This window comes from Hyla sarda, chromosome 3 (genome assembly GCF_029499605.1).
Source record: "Hyla sarda isolate aHylSar1 chromosome 3, aHylSar1.hap1, whole genome shotgun sequence".
Classification (NCBI taxonomy): domain Eukaryota; kingdom Metazoa; phylum Chordata; class Amphibia; order Anura; family Hylidae; genus Hyla; species Hyla sarda.
In genome coordinates this window covers 252,922,741-252,942,369 of record NC_079191.1, presented here as the reverse complement: position 1 = coordinate 252,942,369, position 19,629 = coordinate 252,922,741, and the positions used below count along the sequence as shown (strand labels likewise).

The 19,629-nt window shown below is 42.0% G+C and overlaps 2 protein-coding genes across 2 annotated transcripts in view; one reads left to right on the top strand and one right to left on the bottom strand.

Annotated features, from left to right (window-relative positions):
• The window catches only part of LOC130361039 (heat shock factor protein 2-like), a 33,305-nt gene extending 30,178 nt beyond the window's left edge, over window positions 1-3,127 (bottom strand). The window contains exons 1-2 of the mRNA XM_056563599.1: window positions 3,101-3,127; window positions 1,835-1,959 (exon numbers count right to left, since the gene is read on the bottom strand). Coding sequence (XP_056419574.1) covers window positions 1,835-1,959; window positions 3,101-3,127 — 152 coding nt within the window. The remainder of the gene's footprint in view (window positions 1-1,834; window positions 1,960-3,100) is intronic.
• Window positions 3,128-3,286: 159 nt separating this feature from the next.
• LOC130361038 (serine incorporator 1-like) lies at window positions 3,287-16,609 on the top strand. Its single transcript, XM_056563598.1, has 7 exons — window positions 3,287-3,369; window positions 3,533-3,831; window positions 7,338-7,507; window positions 13,060-13,150; window positions 13,262-13,403; window positions 13,518-13,745; window positions 15,404-16,609. The coding sequence occupies exons 1-7, from the start codon at window positions 3,287-3,289 to the stop codon at window positions 15,540-15,542; spliced, it is 1,152 nt and encodes a 383-aa protein (XP_056419573.1). The 3' UTR covers window positions 15,543-16,609.
• Window positions 16,610-19,629: the final 3,020 nt, after the last annotated feature.

Here is a 19,629-nt window from a genome sequence, read left to right as displayed (position 1 = left end):
GCACAATTATCCACATAACAGGAAGATACTAGTTAAAGGGGTAGTCCAGTGGTGAAAAACTTATCCCCTATTCTAAGGAAAGGGGATAAGTTTGAGATCGCGGGGGGTCCGACCGCTGGGGTCCCCTGCGATCTCTCTGTACGGGGCCCCGGCTCTCCGCCGAGATAGCGGGTGTCGACCCCCGCACGAGGCGGCGGCCGACACGCCCCCTCAATACATCTCTATGGCAGAGCCGGAGATTGCCGACGGCAGCGCTTCGGCTCTGCCATAGAGTTGTATTGAGGGGGCGTGCCGGCCGCCGCCTCGTGCGGAGGTCGACACGCCCCCTTACAGCGGGCTGTCGGGGCTCTGTACAGGAGATCGCAGGGGGCCCCAGCGGTCGGACCCCCCGCGATCTGCAACTTATCCCCTATCCTTAGGATAGGGGATAAGTTGCTCACCACTGAATCACCACTGGACTACTCCTTTAAGTGATGTAAACAAAGTATCTCTACCAAAGTAACTATAAATGTAAATATAAGAAATCACAGCATGGGGTTCCAACACGTTTCTGCCGCGATAATGCAGCGTCCTCAGGGGGTAGCTCAAGGTGTTTCAGAACACTGCATATGGGAGAGAGTGTCTGTATCAGATCGGCAACCATGGAAACCGGCTACAGTAACAATTTACATATAAAAAGGGCTGTAAACATTAAACATAGAATATAACTCCCTGGGGAATACATTTGCCAAAGAATAGTCCCAGGGAAAAAAAAATATGCATGCAGACTGTTGTGAGAATTTTAATTTTCACGCTGCACATTAAAAGGATACCCATAATTACATACTTTTCTATTGTACTGCTTTCTCAAATTATCATCATTATTTTTTTACAAAATCAGTACATTTAAAATTCCCTATTTTGACCACCTCTAACTTTCAAATTTTTCCGTATTCAGGGATATGTAAGGGTTCATTTTTTTGCGCCATGTTTATGTTGTTTTAATACCACTTTTGCTTATATGTGACTTTTTGATCACTTTTTATAATTTTATTTTGCCGTTTGATGTGAGAAAAAAGCAGAAATTAATTTATTTATTTTACGTTTACGCGGTTCGCTATAGGGGGATCATTAACATTATATTTCTTAGGTCAGACATTTACTCACGCGGCAATACCAAATATGATTATCGTTTTTTATGCTTTTTTTTTTATTATGAATGGGAAAAAGGGGTAATTTAAAACTATTGGGGGAGGGGCAATTTATTTTAAACTCTTCTTAGTCCCCATAGGGGATTATTTATAGCAATCATTAGATTGCTAATACAGTTCCGTGCTATGCATAGGGCATAGCACTGATCAGTATTATCGGTGATCTTTTGCTCTGGTCTGCTGGAAGGCAGACGGACGGAGGCAGGTGAGGAGATCTCCGTCCACCATCTTGGCTGATCTGAGCCGCGCAGCAGTGCCGCAGGCGATCAGATCAGCCATCTTAAGTGCCGCACTGCCGCAGATGCCATGATCTCTATTGATCAGGGCATATGAGGGGTTAATGGCGGACATCAGCGGGTTTGCTGATGTCCGCCATTACCGGCGGGTCCGCAGCTGCTGAAAGCCGCCGGGACCCGCAGTGCATAAAGTGAGCGCAGCTCCTGCGTTCGCTTCATAGCTGTGCCGTAACTGTACGTAAAAGTAGCTCTCTGCAGCGCCATACATTTACGGTGCGTGTCCTTAAGGAGTTAAATGGATGACCATGCAACACAAGGCTGGGCTGCAGCCACCAATGTGAGAATGCTCTTTCTTAGCAGCTCTCTTCTACCGCAGATCGAGATGACCGTTATGCAGATTCAATATACCTTTTCAGTGAGAACAGTCTTGAGTCAATAGTATCTTGTTTAACTTGAACTTTAGCTGCGCTGCTCAATATTTTGGATATATCTTCCTGCCTCACTTTTGTTTCTTCAGGTCTTGTAGAGGATACCTAGGAAAATAAAAAGGATTTGAGTATTAACATAAAATTACCCATTCGATTTTACCAACTTTACTTTGTGACAAAACTCCTTTAAGGCTATGTTCACATCAGCATTCAGGAGCTTTGTTACAGATGCTGATAATGGGGCGGAATTGAGTGTGTCACAACAGATCCGAATTATTTTCAATGGGGTCCTTCGGGTTTCCATTTGATGTCTGTAATTTTGCAGTGAAATTTTTCATTTTAAAACAGAATCAGTAAACATGGCTCCCTACCACTAATGTTAACCAAGCCTAACATGGCATTATAATTGCAGTATAAGTGAATTTCCTTATATAAGATTTAGAGTACATGTATTATTTGCAATGTAAAAATAGAACAGATTTAAAGAGTCATCAAATCAAAAATGTTACTGATAAAAACTTCAGATCACGCCGCCCCGTACATGGAAAAAAAAATAATGATAGGGGTCAGAAGATGACAATTTTAAACGTATAAATTTTCCTGCATGTAGCTATGATTTTTTCCAGAAGTACGACAAAATCAAACCTATATAAGTAGGGTATCATTTTAACCGTATGGACCTACAGGATAAAGATAAGTTGTCATTTTTACCGAAAAATGTACTACGTAGAAACAGAAGCACCCAAAATTACAAAATGGCGTGTTTTCTTCAATTTTGTCGCACAATTCTTTTTTTTTCCCCATTTTGCCGTAGATTTTTGGGTAACATGACTGATGTCATTACAAAGTAGAATTGGTGGCGCAAAAAATAAGCCATCATATGGATTTTTAGGTGCAAAATTGAAAGGGTTATGATTTTTAAAGGGTAAGGAGGAAAAAACAAAAGTGCAAAAATGGAAAGATCCTCCATCCCCAAGGGGTTATTATTCGCTCTCAGAGCTAATGGATAATGTGGGGGGCCCTATGTAGCTTGCCATTTTGATTGGTGGAGGAGCTAAAAGAAATCCCTAAAAGAAAAGAGAAAAGGGCGCATTTCTCCCAGCCTTTTTACTCCCTGCAGGAGCTGAACACTTTTTAGCTCCTTCTAGCAATTGCTCAAAGGTCTAAAAATCCTGGCTCTGAATCATCATTCGGGCATGTGCCGTGGATCTTGCTCTTCTTTCTCCCTGTCTGTACTTCTTCATACTCTCTCTTTCTCTCCTTCCCTTCTCATATCCTTTCACTCCCCCCGCCTTCCCTATCCTGCGCTCATCCCATACCCCCCCTTCCCTACTTCTCTACCCCCCCCCCCCCCCCCTCAGGTGAGTGGACATCTCATACATTGGCTTGTTAGTATTTCTACTATCAGTATACTTCAATATTTGTTGATCCGATGATTGTTTCTTATGTCAAGGGAATACCACTCCTTTGTACTGCTGTATTTGGTTGCTATGTTTTATCTTTATGTTCCTTATAGTGACAAACTAATAAACATTTAATTTGGAAAAAAAATAAAAAAAATCCTGGCTCTGAGCGTAAAAAACTTTTGACATGTATCTATGATATGTCAAACTTTTTTTATTAGAGTGACACTTTAAGGCAGTGCTTCCCAACCAGGGTGCCTCCAGCTGTGGCAAAACTACAACTCCCAGCATGCCCGGACAGCCTTATTTACAGAGAGAGGGTTAAATATATCTAATCATCTATATGGATGTTGTGATGAAAATTGTGCTTTTTTTTCTGCCCTGGTTCTTGTCTCTTATACAGATAACTATAATACCTGTACTTTACTTTTTCTAGTGTGGTTCTATGTTGGCATGGGCGGTGCATTCTGCTTTATACTTATCCAGCTTGTTTTGCTGATTGACTTTGCCCATTCCTGGAATGAATCCTGGGTTGAAAAGATGGAGGAAGGAAATTCTCGATGCTGGTATGCAGGTGAGCTACACTTATTCACTCGTGTGTAGAAACATCTACTAGTCCATATACTACAGCACTGTACTAATGTTTAGCATTATGATAGGCACATAAGCATCTGACATAAGAACAACTCCATATTAGAAAATCTTCTCTTCTGAATTTGCATTGTCAAATATTGGTGCAGGTCCGTGAGCTGCAACATTGGTGATCTCCATGTTCGAAGCACTGTATCACACTCTTATATGTTCTGCTGAGAGCTCTTTAGATCTCTGCGATTTTTCAGCAGATCTCCCATTGCAGGCAACAATAATGTAATCCGCAAGTTATAGAAAATGTTAGCATTAATTAATTCTAAACCAATGTAAAGCATTTGCATGTCTTCTCCCAGATAACATCCGGATGCAGCATTTTGCACAACTGAAAAACACATATGCACAATTCATGTTTTTTTTTCTAGCTTTTTTTTCCGTAAAATTGCCATATGTGAAACCACCTTAATGAAAAGATATGCACCTTTTTTTCGTTTGGCTCCATTGGGAGACACAGGAACAGTGGGTATATCTCGCTGCGACTAGGAGGCTGGCACTAGGCATTAACAAAAATGAAGTCGGCCCCTCTTGGCAGGATATACCCCACCCACTGACTCTGACCTAATCAGTTTTAGCTTAGTGTCAGTAGGAGGCAGACACAGGTCTGGAGCTCTCCAGACCTGGTCTTATTTTTTCTCCCCTAGTTTTCTAGAGTATTAGATTTTTTTGTCTTCTTTGTTATTTAATTTAGGTTGGGGCAACAGGAGCATGGCTCTGCCTGACCCCCCCACTTGCGATGAAGGGGCATGGTACATGGAGTATGCACCATTAACCCCTTCATGCCACCATTAAGCACAAGGGATGTACCCTGGGTCCGGGGTTCAGTCTTCCTCTCGGTAGCACATCGTCCCTGGGAGTGGGGGCCGCAGGCGGCGGCTATAAATTTAGTCCGTGGCTTCGGCCCTGCTCTTCCTGAAGATAGCTCCACCCACTGTTTTTGCGCGGTCCAGGTGCTACGCCTCTCCTCCTGTGTCCCTCTCAATGCCCTGCTAGCGCACGCACGAGAGGTCAGTGGTCGGCCTCTTCTGGCTTAGCGCGCAGCAGGGGTCACATGTCTCCCTCACCCTTTGGCCTTTCTGCCTATGGGAGTCTATGAACTCCCCAGGGACGGCTGCTCCCTTTCTGGTGACGTCATCGAGGGTCTCCTCCTTCTTCATACCAGTACGCTGCTGTTCCTCCAGCTGCTCCTGGACATAGGGATCTCCTTCTCTGCAAAGGACCTCCACCTCTGCACGCTGCTGTTCCAGCTGATATCAGGACACAGGAACCTGGGTGAGCTTGTTCCATTTTGGAGTTTTGGTTTGGCTGACTTATCTGTTTGTTTTTTTTAAATGTCCAACCGAAGAACTGGACGCAGCCTGGAAGCATCCTTAAAAAGGCTTCCAGGGGTCAAAACGGCTGCAGGCTATGTTTCCATTTGCCCAGGACCTTGTCTCCAAATGGACTGCCCCGCCTACAGTGGACCCTCTGGTCTCTCGCCTATCCAAGTCCACTACCCTTCCTCTGGCTGATGCGGCTTCTTTCAAGGACCCCATAAACAAGCGGATTGAGAATCTGCCAAAATTTGCATTTTAAAGCAGCAGGATCCTTGCTTCCGGCATTCGCCGCCACTTGGGTGCCCAAGGTGTTGTTAGCCTGGGCTTCCCAACTTCATCAGGGTGTTTTGTCTGGGGCTCCTCCAGGTGATTTGGCTGACCTGGTCCTCCAGATCTCCAACGCTGGTGACTATCTGTGCTCGGCATCTTCTGGAAATTTGGTAGCTATCTGCCGCTCTATGTGGCTGAAGGCCTGGAATGCTGATGCGGCCGTTCTGGACACTTTTCCGCCAAGCCAGGTACCCGCAAGCCTCCCTCCGCCTGAAGGAGCACCCCCACTCGCATCTTCTTGGGTGGGTGGTGGCCTGTCTCTCTTTTGGGACATTTGGTTTGCACTGGTCCAGGATTCCTGGGTTCGGGATGTAGTTTCCGGCAGCTATCGAGTTTGGTTCTTTTCCCCGGGATTGTTTTTTCCAATCCCGTCCTCCCGCTCTCCTGCCTTGGCTGCGGCTTTTCACTCTGCGCTCCACACCCTCCTTGCTCAGGGGGTAATCGTTCCAGTTCCGTCCCTGGAACGTTATTTAAATATTTTCTTCGTTCCCAAGAAAGGGGGAATGGTCTGTCCGATTCTCGATTTGAAGCTTCTCAATCGGCACTTGCGCCTGCACCCGCAGCCTCTCTGCAATGACAAAGGTGACCAGGATTCTGCTCTGGGTGGAACGTCAGGTTCCCTCCATCTTGGCGATCCACATTCCACTTTGAGTTGCTCCTTGCATGCCCCTTGAGAGTGGTCTCTCCACCCGGAGGTGTTCAGAAATTTGCGAACGCTGTGGGACCCTGGACATGAACCTCTTTGCATCCCGCCTAATCCGGCAGGTTCCCGGCTTCATCGCCAAGTCCCGCTATCCTCGGGCTCTGGCCGTGGACGCGTTGATAATTCCTACAGAAAATCCGAGATTTTCTGCAGGCAGGTCTAGATAAACATCTCAGACCTAGCACTTTAAATGTTCAAGTATCTGCCCTTAGTGCCCTCTTTGATTATAAAAAAAAGTCTTAAAGCAGCAGTCCGGATGTCTCCGGTAGTAAAACCATCTATTCCCCCTGGGATTTAAATTATTGTTCTAAATAGTCTTACAAAAGCCCCATTTGAGCCATTGACTGAATTACCTTTTGAAAGTTCTTACCCTTAAACTTGTGTCCTGTTGGCGGTCACGTCCGCCAGATGGGTTGGAGAAATCGCTAGTTTTTCCATTAATGAACCATATCTGTCTATTTTGGATGATGGGGTAGTGTTGTCTCCTGATCCAGCTTTCCTCCCTAAGGTGGTCTCTGACTCCCACAGGACTCAAGTTGTTACCTTACCCTCATTCTGTGATAATCATAAAAAATGATAGGGAAAGAGAATTCCTTTGTCTGGATGTTACAAATTTGCCGAGCGGCCACTTGGAGTTCACCTCATACCTTTTACAGGCTGTAGACCCTTCCCGTAAATAGTCTATTCAATTCTACTCTCCATGGGTGCTTTCATGGGCTATAGGGAAAACATAAATTACTCTTACCGGTAATTGTTTTTTGTTGAGCCCACGACGGCACCCACGTTCCATGTTATAATATATAAAAAAAAATTCATAAGATTCTAGTTAATGTGCTACTTGTTGGCGATTCTGGTTGTTACTCCTTGATACTTGCTTAAGAACTGGGGAATAGCAGCCTGTGTCATCCTTATATGCAAGTTGTTCCTATTTCCTGTCCCGCGGATGAGGGGGCGGTCTCTCCAAGGGTGCCATCGTGGGCTCAAGTAACCGGTAACAGTAATTTATTTAAAATGATTTTTGAGACATCTACAGAACCTGTCTTCGGTGACAATTGTTGTCTAATGCATACTTTCTTGTTTCCTCAGCTCTGCTGTCAGCAACTGGTATTAACTATGCCCTGTCCCTAGTAGCTATAGTGCTCTTCTATGTCTACTACACTCATCCCGATGGCTGCTATGAAAATAAAGCATTTATCAGTGTCAATTTGCTACTGTGCATGGGAGCTTCTATAATGTCTGTTCTACCCAAAATTCAGGTATGTTCTTACAAGTTTAGATTATAAAGGGGGTCTCATGTGGGATTGTTTTGTGTATGTGTACATAGTACACTGATCAAAAGGGAACACTAAGATAACACATCCTAGACCTGAATGAATGAACAAATTGTATGAAATACTTTTCGTCTTTACATAGTTGAATGTGCTGACAAAAAATCACACAAACATTTTCAATGGAATTTAAATTTATCAACCCATGGAAGTCTGGATATGGAGTCACACTCAAAATCAAAGTGGGAAAACCACACTACAGGCTGATCCAACTTTGATGTAATGTCCTTAAAACAATTTAGAATGAGGTGCAGTAGTGTGTGTGTGTGTGTGGCCTCCACGTGCCCATATGACCTCCCTACAATGCCTGGGCATGCTCCTGATGAGACAACTCCTGGACAGACTGTGGTGCAACGTGTTGTTGGTGGATGGAGTGAGACATGATGTCCCAGATGTGCTCAATCGGATTCAGGTCTGGGGAACGGGCGGGCCAGTCCATAGCATCAATGCCTTCCTCTAGCAGGAACTGCTGACACACTCCAGCCACATCAGGTCTAGCATTGTCTTTCATTAGGAGGAACCCAGGGACAACCGCACCAGCATATGGTCTCACAAGGGGTCTGAGGATCTCATCTCTGTACCTAATGGCAGTCAGGCTACCTCTGGCAAGCACATGGAGGGCTGTGCGGCCCCCCAAATGAATGCCACCCCCCACCATTACTGACCCACCACCAAACCGGTCATGCTGGAGGATGTTGCAGGCAGTAGAATGTTCTCCACGGCATCTCCAGACTCAGTCATGTGCTCAGTGTGAATCTGCTTTCATCTGTGAAGAGCACAGGATACCAGTTGCGAATTTGCCAAACGTCCTGCACGGTGTTGGGCTGTAAGCACAACCCCCACCTGTGGACGTCGGGCCCTCATACCAACCTCATGGAGTCTATTTCTGACCGTTTGAGTGGACACATGCACATTCGTGGCCTGTTGGAGGTCATTTTTCAGGGCTCTGGCAGTGCTCCTCCTGCTTGCATAAAAGCGGAAGTAGCGGTCCTGCTGCTGGGTTGTTGCCTTCCTACGGCCTACTCCATATCTCCTGATGTACTGGCCTGTGTCCTGGTAGCGCCTCCATGCTCTAGACACTACGCTGATAGACACAGCAAATCTTCTTGCCACAGCTCGCATTGATGTGCCATCCTGGTTGAGCTGCACTACCTACCACTAGAGTGAAAGCACTGCCAGCATTCAAAAGTGACCAAAACATCAGCCAGGAAGCATAGGAACTGATACATGGTCTGTGGTCACCACCTGCAGAACCACTCCTTTATTGGGGGTGTCTTGCTAATTGCTTATAATTTCCACCTGTTGTCTGTTCCATTTGCACAGCAGCATGTGAAATTGATTGTCAATCAGTGTTGCTTACTAAGTGGACAGTGTGATTTCACAGAAGTGTGATTGACTTGGAGTTACATTGTGTTGTTTAACTGTTCCCTTTATTTTTTTAAGCAGTGTATTAAAGGGGTATTCCGGGGTAAACTAAATTTAACTATCCTGGAAATTATGAAGAATTATGCTAGTTCTACATTTACTTGCTATACCACTCTGCCGTGGATTGTCTTCTTTTTCTTCATTATATGGTCCCCTCATATTTAGTGTTTCCTTACAGGTCCTGATGACGTTCGTCTCACAATCCTTTGCGACTCTAGGCAGCAGCTGGTATACGGGGGCTTGGCTATTTCTTGTATTTCCTCACAAGCCAGCCCCCTGATGACGTTTGTGGTCCATCTGTACGTCCTGACATGCCGGTGTTCCCTGCGCAGATTGCGGAGATCACGGGACGCCGGCATGTCAGGAGGTATAGATGGACCGCAAACGTCATCAGGGGGCTGGCTTGTGAGGAAATACAAGAAATAGCCAAGCCCCCGTATACCAGCTGCCGCCTCGAGTCGCAAAGGATTGTGAGACGAACGTCATCAGGACCTGAAAGGAAACACTAGATCTGGGGGGACCATATAATGAAGAAAAAGAAGACGATCCACAGCAGAGCGGTATAGCAAGTAAATGTAGAACTAGCATAATTATTCATAATGGGCAGGATAGTTAAAAGTTAATTAACCCCGGAATACCACTTTAAAGTCAATCATGCAGACGTATAATACTGCTTTGTGAGTGCCCCTCCTCCCAGTAAGTGTTTGTGGAAGTGATGAGATGAACTGTTCATCCTTATTTATTTCTTATTATTTATTACAAAGCCAGAAATAAATTTTGTAGGGCAAAAGGCAAAGTTAAAAAAATATAGAATTGCACAATTTTGTACGGCAATTTTTTGGGAGTTCACAATACGGTAAATCTGCCATATTTATTCAATGGGTCAGTACAATTCCAATGATGCCAAACTTGAATAATTTTCGTTTTGTTTTATGGTTAAAATAAAAATGTAAACCTTGAAAAATGTAAAATAAACTTTGTTCATTACCATGTTCTCCACTCTATATAACTTTTTTTATTTTTCCACTACGGAGCTGTGTTAGGGTTTGTTTTTCTTTTTTTGTGCCACTTTTGTGTAGTTCTGGCTTTATGATCACTTTAAAAAAAAAAAATTTGAGGGATTTAATGTAACCAAAAAATAAGCAATTTTGGCATTTGGAATTTTTTTTGCATTTACGCTGTTCACTGTGCAGGATCAGAGACATAACAATTTAATAGTTCGGACAATTACGCATGCAGCGATACCAAATATGTGTATTTTATTTTGTTTGTACAGTGTTTTATTTTAAAAATGGGAAAAGGGGGTGATTTGTATTTTTATTAGGGGAGGGATTTTTTATATTCTTAAATATTCATAAATAGTTTTTTCCATATTTATCACATGACCTGCACCCATTAACCCCTTAACGACAATGGACGTAAATGTACGTCATGGTGACGTGGTACTTAACGCACCATGACGTACATTTAGGCGCGGGGATCCGATCATCCAGCATGGCGGCCGGAGGTCCCCTCACCTGGCTCTGGCCGTCTCGCAGGGTCTTCTGCTCTAGTCTGAGATGGAGCAGACCAGAGCAGAAGATCACCGATAATACTGAGCAGTGCTGTGTCCTATACATAGCACTGCACAGTATTAGCAATCAACTGATTGCAATGAATATAAAAAGTGTAAAAAAAATAAAAAAATTAAAATACATTTTAAATAAAAAGGTAAAAAAATTTGTGCGTAAAAGTCTGAACTATTAAAATATATTGTTAATCATCCCGTACGGTGAACGGCGTAAACGTAAAAACATTTTAAAAAGTCCAAAATCGCTGATTTTTTGTCACATTTTATTCTAAAATTTTTTTATAAAAAGTAAAACCTAAGCAAAAATTATACTGATAAAAACTACAGATCATGGCGCAAAAAATGAGCCCTCATACCGCCCCATATATGGAAAAAATGAGAAAGTTATAGGTGGTCAAATTAGGCCAATTTCAAACATACTAATTTTGTTAAAAGGGTTTGAGATTTTTTTAAAGCGGTACAATTATAGAAAAGCATATAACATGGGTATAATTTTAATTGTACTGACCCACAGAATAAAGAAAACATGTTATTTTTACCGGAAAGTGTACAGCGTGAAAACAAAACCTTCCAAAATTTGCTAAATTGCGGTTTCTTTTCAATTTTCCCACATAAATAATATTTGTTTGGTTGCACCGTACATTTTATGGGAAAATAAGTGATGTCATTACAAAGTACAATTGGTGACGCAAAAAACAAGCCCTCATATGGGTCTGTGGATGGAAATATAAAAGAGTTATGATTTTTAGAAGGCGAGGAGGAAAAAACGAAAATGCAAAAATAAAATTGGTCTGGTCCTTAAGGGGTTAAAGGGATTCTCCGGTAAAAAACGTTTTTTTTTTTTTTTTTTTTTTTAAATCAACTGGTGCCAGAAAGTTAAACAGATTTGTAAATTACTTCTACTAAAAAAAAATCTTAATCCTTCCAATACATTTTATGGGCTGTATACTACAGAGGAAATTCTTTTCTTTTTGGATTTATCTGTGCTCTCTGCTGACCTCTGCTATCCATTTTAGGAACTGTCCAGAGCAGCATATGTTTCCTATGGGGATTTTCTCCTGCTCTGGACAGCAGAGGGCAGCAGAGAGCACTGTGGTTGTGACATCAGAGAAATCCAAAAAGAAAAGCATTTCTTCTGTAGTATATAGCCCCTAAAAAGTACTGGAAGGATTAAGATTTTTTTACTAGAAGTAATTTACAAATCTGTTTAACTTTCTGGTACAGTTGATTTAAAAAAAATGTTTTCCACAGGAGTACCCCTTTTAATGTTTAAATGCCGTGATCTGTATAGATCATGGTATTTAACCAGTTAAAAGACAGACATCGGAGCGACCTTCGATGTCCGTCATTACTGGCAGATGTCAGCTGCTGATAGCAGAGGATGCCCCTGGTAATGACGCGGACCCGACCCACGGGCCTCCTTCATGTCCACCCACCTGACCCATGATGTACATGTATGTCATGGGTCGGGAAGGAGTTAATCATGCATGGGATGATAAAAAGGAGAATGCTGAAAAGTGATCTCTACAGAACAAGAATTATCAGCTTATTATTAGGCCTAGTGGCCAGAATGAAAACTGCAAGATTTCAGAATTTTTTTGAAATAGAGATAAAATATAGTAAAATGGAAAATTAGAAAAAAAAATATCCCCAAGAAATGTATAAAAAAAAATGTTTAACTTAAACTTTAAAGGAAATGTTTCATCAGAAAATAACATGGTTTACATAATTTTTTTTATCTGTTTTCATCAGTAGAAAGAGCAAGGAGAAGGTCTCATAATGCAAGTCTTTGGAACATCCTGACACAGAACAGCCAGACCCCAACCAATATAAACTTTTCACATGTACAAAGTTTTTGTGATGACAGATACTTTAAATGGGCACTGTCAGATACAAAAACTTGTGATATGTTGTAAAGCATGTATAACCAATAGGTTTCGCAATTGCTTTCATTAGAACATTTTCATTATTTCATACTGAAAAACCCAGTCAAACAACTGCCCCCCCCCCACCTGCTTGGACACATACTAGTCCTGCTGTGTCCATGCAGCATCACCTATGTCATGGACACACTTCCTTGATTGACAGGTGTGAGCGCACGGCTCACAGCTGGAGGAAAACTCCTCCCACTGTCATCTTGTGTCCCGCTACTGTCAGTGAGGACAAGCTGGGAGTTGTAGTTTTGCTTATGCTAGGGGAGATGTGAGCAGACAGCTTACTGAGCGAGGGGGCGGAGACCTGCACAGTGAGGCCACACCCCCTCCCTTTGAGAGGAATTCAGACTAGTGAGCTAAATTAGAAGTTTAATAAAAAAAATAAAGGTGCTAGACACATAATAATTAGATGTAGATGTACATGGTCAGGATTAGGTACTGAGTGATATATTAAAAAAACTGTTTTTTTTGTTGGTTCTGACGGGTACGCTTTAAGGTGGTAACTTGCCAACCTCTAGAAGCATATCACTTATTCTAACTTTCATTTGTAGGAATCTCAACCCAGATCTGGCTTGCTACAGTCCTCGGTGATAACCATTTACACTATGTATCTGACTTGGTCTGCCATGACCAATGAGCCTGGTATGTACATTATATGCGGTACCGAACAGTCTTTCCAGCTAAGCAGGTGTTAGTGGATACACATTTTAATGTTGTTGTATTTTTTTATTTATTTTTTACTTTCTTTTGTAGATCGTAAATGCAATCCCAGCTTGCTTAGCATTATTGGCTACAACTCTACCACCACTCCAGGTCAAGTTCAGGTAGTGCAGTGGTGGGATGCCCAGGGAATTGTTGGACTTATTCTCTTCTTGCTCTGCGTCTTATACTCTAGGTATATGCTCTTGTTTGATATATATATATTTTTTTCAATATATTGTCAAAAACAAGTATTTCCTCGTTTCCTAAACATTCTTTTATTATTGTTTACTTTGGCTTTGTTACATAGCATTCGAACATCAACTAATAGCCAGGTGAACAAACTGACTCTGACTAGTGATGAATCTACACTGATAGAAGATGGGAGCAGAAGTGACGGTTCCCTGGGGGATCCTGATGATGTGCACCGTGCTGTTGACAATGAGCGGGACGGGGTTACCTACAGCTACTCATTCTTTCACTTCATGCTTTTCCTGGCATCTCTTTACATTATGATGACCCTTACCAATTGGTACAGGTGTGTTATTTAACATTTGAGTTGACATGAACTGTACTGTTTGCAAACTGGCTGTATGCTGACCCTTGTGATGTTCTTTCACAAGTCCTGACATTTCTATAGTTCATGTTCTGACATGTGAGACTTGAGTATTTGTGTATCAGACCAATGAGTCAGCTCTCTTAAAACAGGATACAGATTATAACAAGCCATAATGAGGTACATTCTTAAACAATGACTAGTCTTAAAAAGAATCTGTGACCACTCTGCGAAACAGAATTAGGTGGTGTTCTTGTGTTCTTGTCCTCTTTTTGTTGTTTTGTGGAAAATATAAACATGATTAGTGTCTTGTTTTATATACCTTTTATGCTGCAATTTTACATTTGTCAAGAGCCATTTGACCAATTAGATATGGATATGCCAAAAATGGAAATACCTCTTTAAATAAGCAGAAGGCTAGCTTAGCTTGCCTTCACAAGGTTATGTTCTAAGGGTGCTCTTACACTTTCAGTTTTGTTTAAAGGGGTACTCCACCCCTAGACATCTTATCTTGTATCCGAAGGATAAGGGATAAGATGTCTGATTGTGGGGGTCCCTCCACTGGGGACAACCGCGATCTTGGCTGCGGCACCCCAGACATCCGATGCACCGGGATGACTGGTGATGTGGGGAAGAGGCTTGTGATGTCACGGTCACGCCCCCTCAATGCAAGTCTATGCCCCCTCCTATAGACTTGCATTGAGGGGGTGTGGCCGTTACATCACAAGCGTGTCGTGGCTGTGATGTCACGAGCCTCTGGCGCTGCACCCGATGAACGCCAGGTGCAGCAGGGAGATGGCAGGTGTCCCCAGCGGTGGGACCCCCATGATCAAACATCTAATCCCCTATCCTTTGGATAAGGGATAAGATGTCTAGGGGTGGAGTGCCCCTTTTAAGTTTTATGATTCAGTTGGTGAAGTCAAAACCAAGTATGCATAATATAGGAGAGGAAGTATAGAAGACAGAGTATACAGTACTTTGATTCTTTCTTCAATTCACTCATGGTTTCAGCTTCAAAAACTGCTTCTGAAAAACCTTACGTGTAAGAGCACCCTAATAGTGGATCTTACAAGCACAGACAAGAGTACATTTCTATTAAAATATCATTCGAAGTCAAAAAGTCTAAATCTAGGGGTCTGAAAATAAAAGGAGGAATACCCCATAACCTCAATGCCCCATAATAAATTTTTTAGCCCAAAGCCAAAACATATTAGGATAGGCAGAAAGGCCATCAGCATTATATTAGTAAAGACCAAACTCTTGTCATCAATGTTGATCAGCTGCTTGTGTAAGCCCTGCACTCTTCTTTACCAGGCACCGCTTTCAGTAATAGCTGCACCGTGTATTTACTTTAATTGGATGAGCTCCAATACCAGTTATAGCTCTGACATGTACAGCACTGTGTATGTTAAGTAATGGAGAGGCTTCAGTGCTGTGCATGAGCTCCGGAGTCCCTTCAATCAGCTGTAGCGAGACCCCCACCAATCTGGTATTGATGATCATCCTAGGCATAGGCTAGGAATGTAAAGTTTCCAGAAAACCTTTTGAAATATAAACAGTCATTATTAAAAGTAAGTTTATGTATGTTATGTTAAACCACATACTGACTTAAGTATCTTTTTTTTTCTCTCTTTTTCTAGCCCTGACTCGTCCTACGAGACTATGACTAGCAAATGGCCATCAGTTTGGGTAAAAATTTCATCCAGCTGGGTGTGTATTGTTCTGTATGTGTGGACACTGGTTGCTCCATTGGTTCTGACCAATCGTGAGTTTGACTAGTGAAATGGATTAAGTATAGTATGCAGTATTTCACCTGGTGCCAGGAGCACTAAGCTTGTATAGTAACATTTGCCAGTTTTGCATGCTCTATCTTACCCTTGCCCTTGCATGATGTTTCAGTCTGATCTGTAAGAATAGTAATTTAAAGCTGCACTCCATAGAACTGGCATCGCTCTTTCCCAATTTTCTGTATTAGTGTATGATATTGCTTCTGAGGTAATATATATGTTTGACAAAAGGTGTTAAGAAAACACATTTGTAACATAACCATTTGGCTCAAAAGTCTGTTGAGGTTGGGTAAAGAACGATGGAGGAGACATCACTGTGCTGCTCAAGCAAAATGCAACTGGAGCAGAATAGTTTTACCTAGAATTCATGGAGTTTCTCACAGAAGGATGGATAAGTAAATTTAAAGGGGTACTCCGGCCCTAAGACTGATTGCGGGGGTCCCCCACTGTGGACCCCTGCAATCTCTCATGCAGCACCCACCTGTCTCAGCTGCATTTAGCGCTGGAGGCTCTGTCTCTGAAGCCTCACGACCATTGGGCCAGAGTATCGTAACTTCCCTTGTGACGTCACGCCCCCTCATTGCAAGCCTATGGGAGGGGGCATGCAGCTGAGACAGGAGGGTGCTGCATAAAAGATTGCGGGGGTCTCTAGCGGCAGGAACCCTGCGATCAGACATCTTATCCCCTATACTTTGGCTAGGGGATAAGATGTCTTTGGGCCGGAGTACCCCTTTAAGGTTCAGGCGCTAGTCACTGATGCACCAAGGACAGTGCATGATCACTGAAACTGGTTAGAGAGGTCACTTGTATATAGGTCAGTATTGTAAACCTAGATACCTGTTTCCCAATGATTTTGTGGCAGAACCTGTAGAGATGAAGTGTTTGTGTGTGTGTGTTTAGTTTTTAATATATTGTTTTTTTTCTCATGCCTATTCTTTGTGTAAATGAATGCCCGCAGGTCAGCTCATTGTGACTTTAAGATACAATTTCTTCATTTTGATCCTATTTAACACTAAATATGTTGTTGTCTTACTAAATAAAGCAACTATTTCAATTGCAGCCCAGAACATTATTCTTGTGTGATAACAAAGCTACATATTACATATGGTATAATTGTTGACACAGAATTTCCCAGACTTGCTCATAGTGGGTGCTATTGTTTGTGTGTGATCCCCTTAGGATTTATTTATTTATTTATTTTATTTTGGGTCAGTATTTTGCGTGAGTATTTGTAAGCCAGAACTAGGAGTAGAACACAGAGGGCCAGATTTATCGATGTCAGACCAAAAAAGAAAAGTGTCTGATTTTTGTCTGACAGAAAGCAACCAATCACAGCTCAGTTTTCATTTTATCAGAGAACAGTTTTGTGTCAGACAGATATTGCATCTCTTCCATGTTTTGGACCCGCTTTGCTTAGAAGTACTGATACAAAGCCTTATTGTTTTAAAGGGGTTTTCCCCCTTTTAACTAATAATCCCTCATCTTCTTTTACATATTTGGTGCTGTTTTACTAAGATCATTGCTCCCCTGGCCTGCGCACATTTACTGACATGTTTCAGTGATGCCATACCTAGCACTGACCTATCAACCAGTCTCACATCTAGACCACTCTAGTTGTTAAAGTGTACCTGTCGTCATCAAAAACTTTATATAATGTAGATAATACCATTATATGTATATTTGTAATATACATTGGTAAAAAAATGTATGTGTGTGTGTACACATATAGATATTCAGGACCTATCCCCGCACCACGTGAGAAAGGTGATAAGGTAAAATATTACGATTGTCCGTTCCGACGCGTTTCCCCCCAGCTTATGGGGTTTCTCAAGGAACTAATCGGATACAATCATCATAGAAGAGATAAAAATATTTAGATTGTCTCTGGTACCGCGGATGCCATTACTTGATTGACACCACTCTCATGATACGCTATGGACAATATACTGCACTGCATCCCCATAGACGAAATGGTGTGGGGATAGGTCCTGAATATCTATACGTGTATGGTACCATGGAGAATGCGTTACTAGTGGATAATAGCTTATTTTTGACACTGGTATAGCCACAGGGATTATTCAGTGTGGCAAGATATATTTTCTCCCAAGGTGCCCTCCAATAAACTGTGGACCTATGTCTCTTTGGTTTGATATTTGTCACTATTATGTCACAAATTATAGTTACTATTGCTTACTGATTTTAATGCATATCATTAAAGTTTATCATTTTAAGAAAAGGTTTTTTCAGTTGCTGTGATCTGCTAGAGAGTGGAACCTTGTTTTGATTTTGTTTTTGCTGTGAAAAAAAAAATAGATTTATTAATACAGTCTAATAGCTAAACAGTGCACACTCAGACTAGACAGACTTCAAGTGTTCTGTATTTAACACAGTGGCTCATATCAGTTGGCTTACTTTACCAGTGGAAGACTGGAGAAATAAAAAAAAAGAAAAGGGGGGTGATATGTGACCTGCACTTTTTTTTAAAGGAAATCTGTACTTTATGACCTGTAAAGAAATTGATTCGAGGAAGTTGCCGATGCACAGTTGATTGAGCAAAACGTTAGGAGCATGTTCACAAAGCACAGTGAAACCATGCTGTGTAACCTTTAAAAACCACACTTTTATTAAATTAATTGGGTGACAGAACTATGCATAGAAAGAGTGACTGTAACTTTTATGTGCTGAAACTCCATGTGGGTGTTAAGCCTTGGTCCCCACAGCTCAGAAAGAGGCATGTGTTTTTTAAAACCTGTGGCATAGCCCTATAGCCTCTTGGCAAAGCCACAGCAGTGGCAAAACTTCGATGTGGGCTGTTTGTGTGTTTTTAATCAGCAGAGCGCCTTACTCCCTAATATAGACTGCTAGCGTTCTACTGCACAATATGTAGTCACAAGAACCGGTGACCAACCAGTTGGTTGGTGCTTATACATACCGCACTGCAAGGTGAACAATAGGTATAATTGTGCTCTGTGATTTTAAATGTTTCCCTCTATTTCAATAAAGTTAGTTATACTTTTTAAATTAGTGGTTGGGAAATTGAGTTATTGTGACCATTCAGGTGGTCCCTCTTAATATTGGATAGATGAACCAGCCAACCAATTGTCTCCTAGTTTTGGGTCCTGTGGCATCAATACATTAGCAGTAGATCATTTAGGATGTTTAAACTCTTAAGGTAATATTTGGTCATGATTCCCAAAACAAGGGATCTCACCTTATTGTCTGTGTGCTACCAACTGTTAGTCCCAAAACAGAAATTAGTATTTTGAGTAAAATACTAGGCAAAGAATGTTGATTTTGAAAAAAGGACAAACAAACATAAATTCTAATATATACAGTCAGGTCCATAAATGTTGGGACATTGACACAATTCTAACATTTTTGGCTCTATACACCACCACAATAGATTTGAAATAAAACTAATAAGATGTGCTTTAACTGCAGATTGTCAGTTTTAATTTGAGGGAGAACAGTGTAGGAATTACAACAGTTTGCATATGTGCCTCCCACTTGTTAAAGGACCAAAAGTAATGGGACAGAATAATAATCATAAATCAAACTTTCACTTTTTAATCCTTTGCAGTCAATTACAGCCTGAAGTCTGGAACGCATAGACATCACCAGACAGAGTAGATAATATTGCCCAAAACACTTCAGAATTCATCCTGCTGCTTTTGTCAGCAGTCACCATCAATAAATACAAGAGAAGCAGTTCGACTGGCAGCCATACATGCCCACTATGCCATGATACTACCACCACGCTTCACCGATGAGGTGGGATGCTTATGATCATGTTCCTTTCCTTCTCCGTACTCTTCTCTTCCCATCCCTCTGGTACAAGTTGATCTTGGTCTCATCTGTCCATAGGATGTTGTTCCAGAACTGTGAAGGCTTTTTTAGATGACGTTTGGCAAACTCTAATCTGGCCTTCCTGTTTTTGAGGCTCACCAATGGTTTACATCTTGTGGTGAATCCTCTGTATTCACTCTGGTGAAGTCTTCTCTTGATTGTTGACTTTGACACACATACACCTACCTCCTGGAGAGTGTTCTTCATCTGGCCAACTGTTTGTGAAGGGGGAT

Coding starts and splice junctions, on each gene's coding strand:
- LOC130361038 (XM_056563598.1), top strand. CDS start 3,287: ATGATTGTTTCTTATGTCAAGGGAATACCACTCCTTTGTACTGCTGTA. Junction 7,508..13,059: donor CTGTTCTACCCAAAATTCAG/GTATGTTCTTAC, acceptor TTTCATTTGTAG/GAATCTCAACCCAGATCTGG. Junction 13,151..13,261: donor TGCCATGACCAATGAGCCTG/GTATGTACATTA, acceptor TTTCTTTTGTAG/ATCGTAAATGCAATCCCAGC.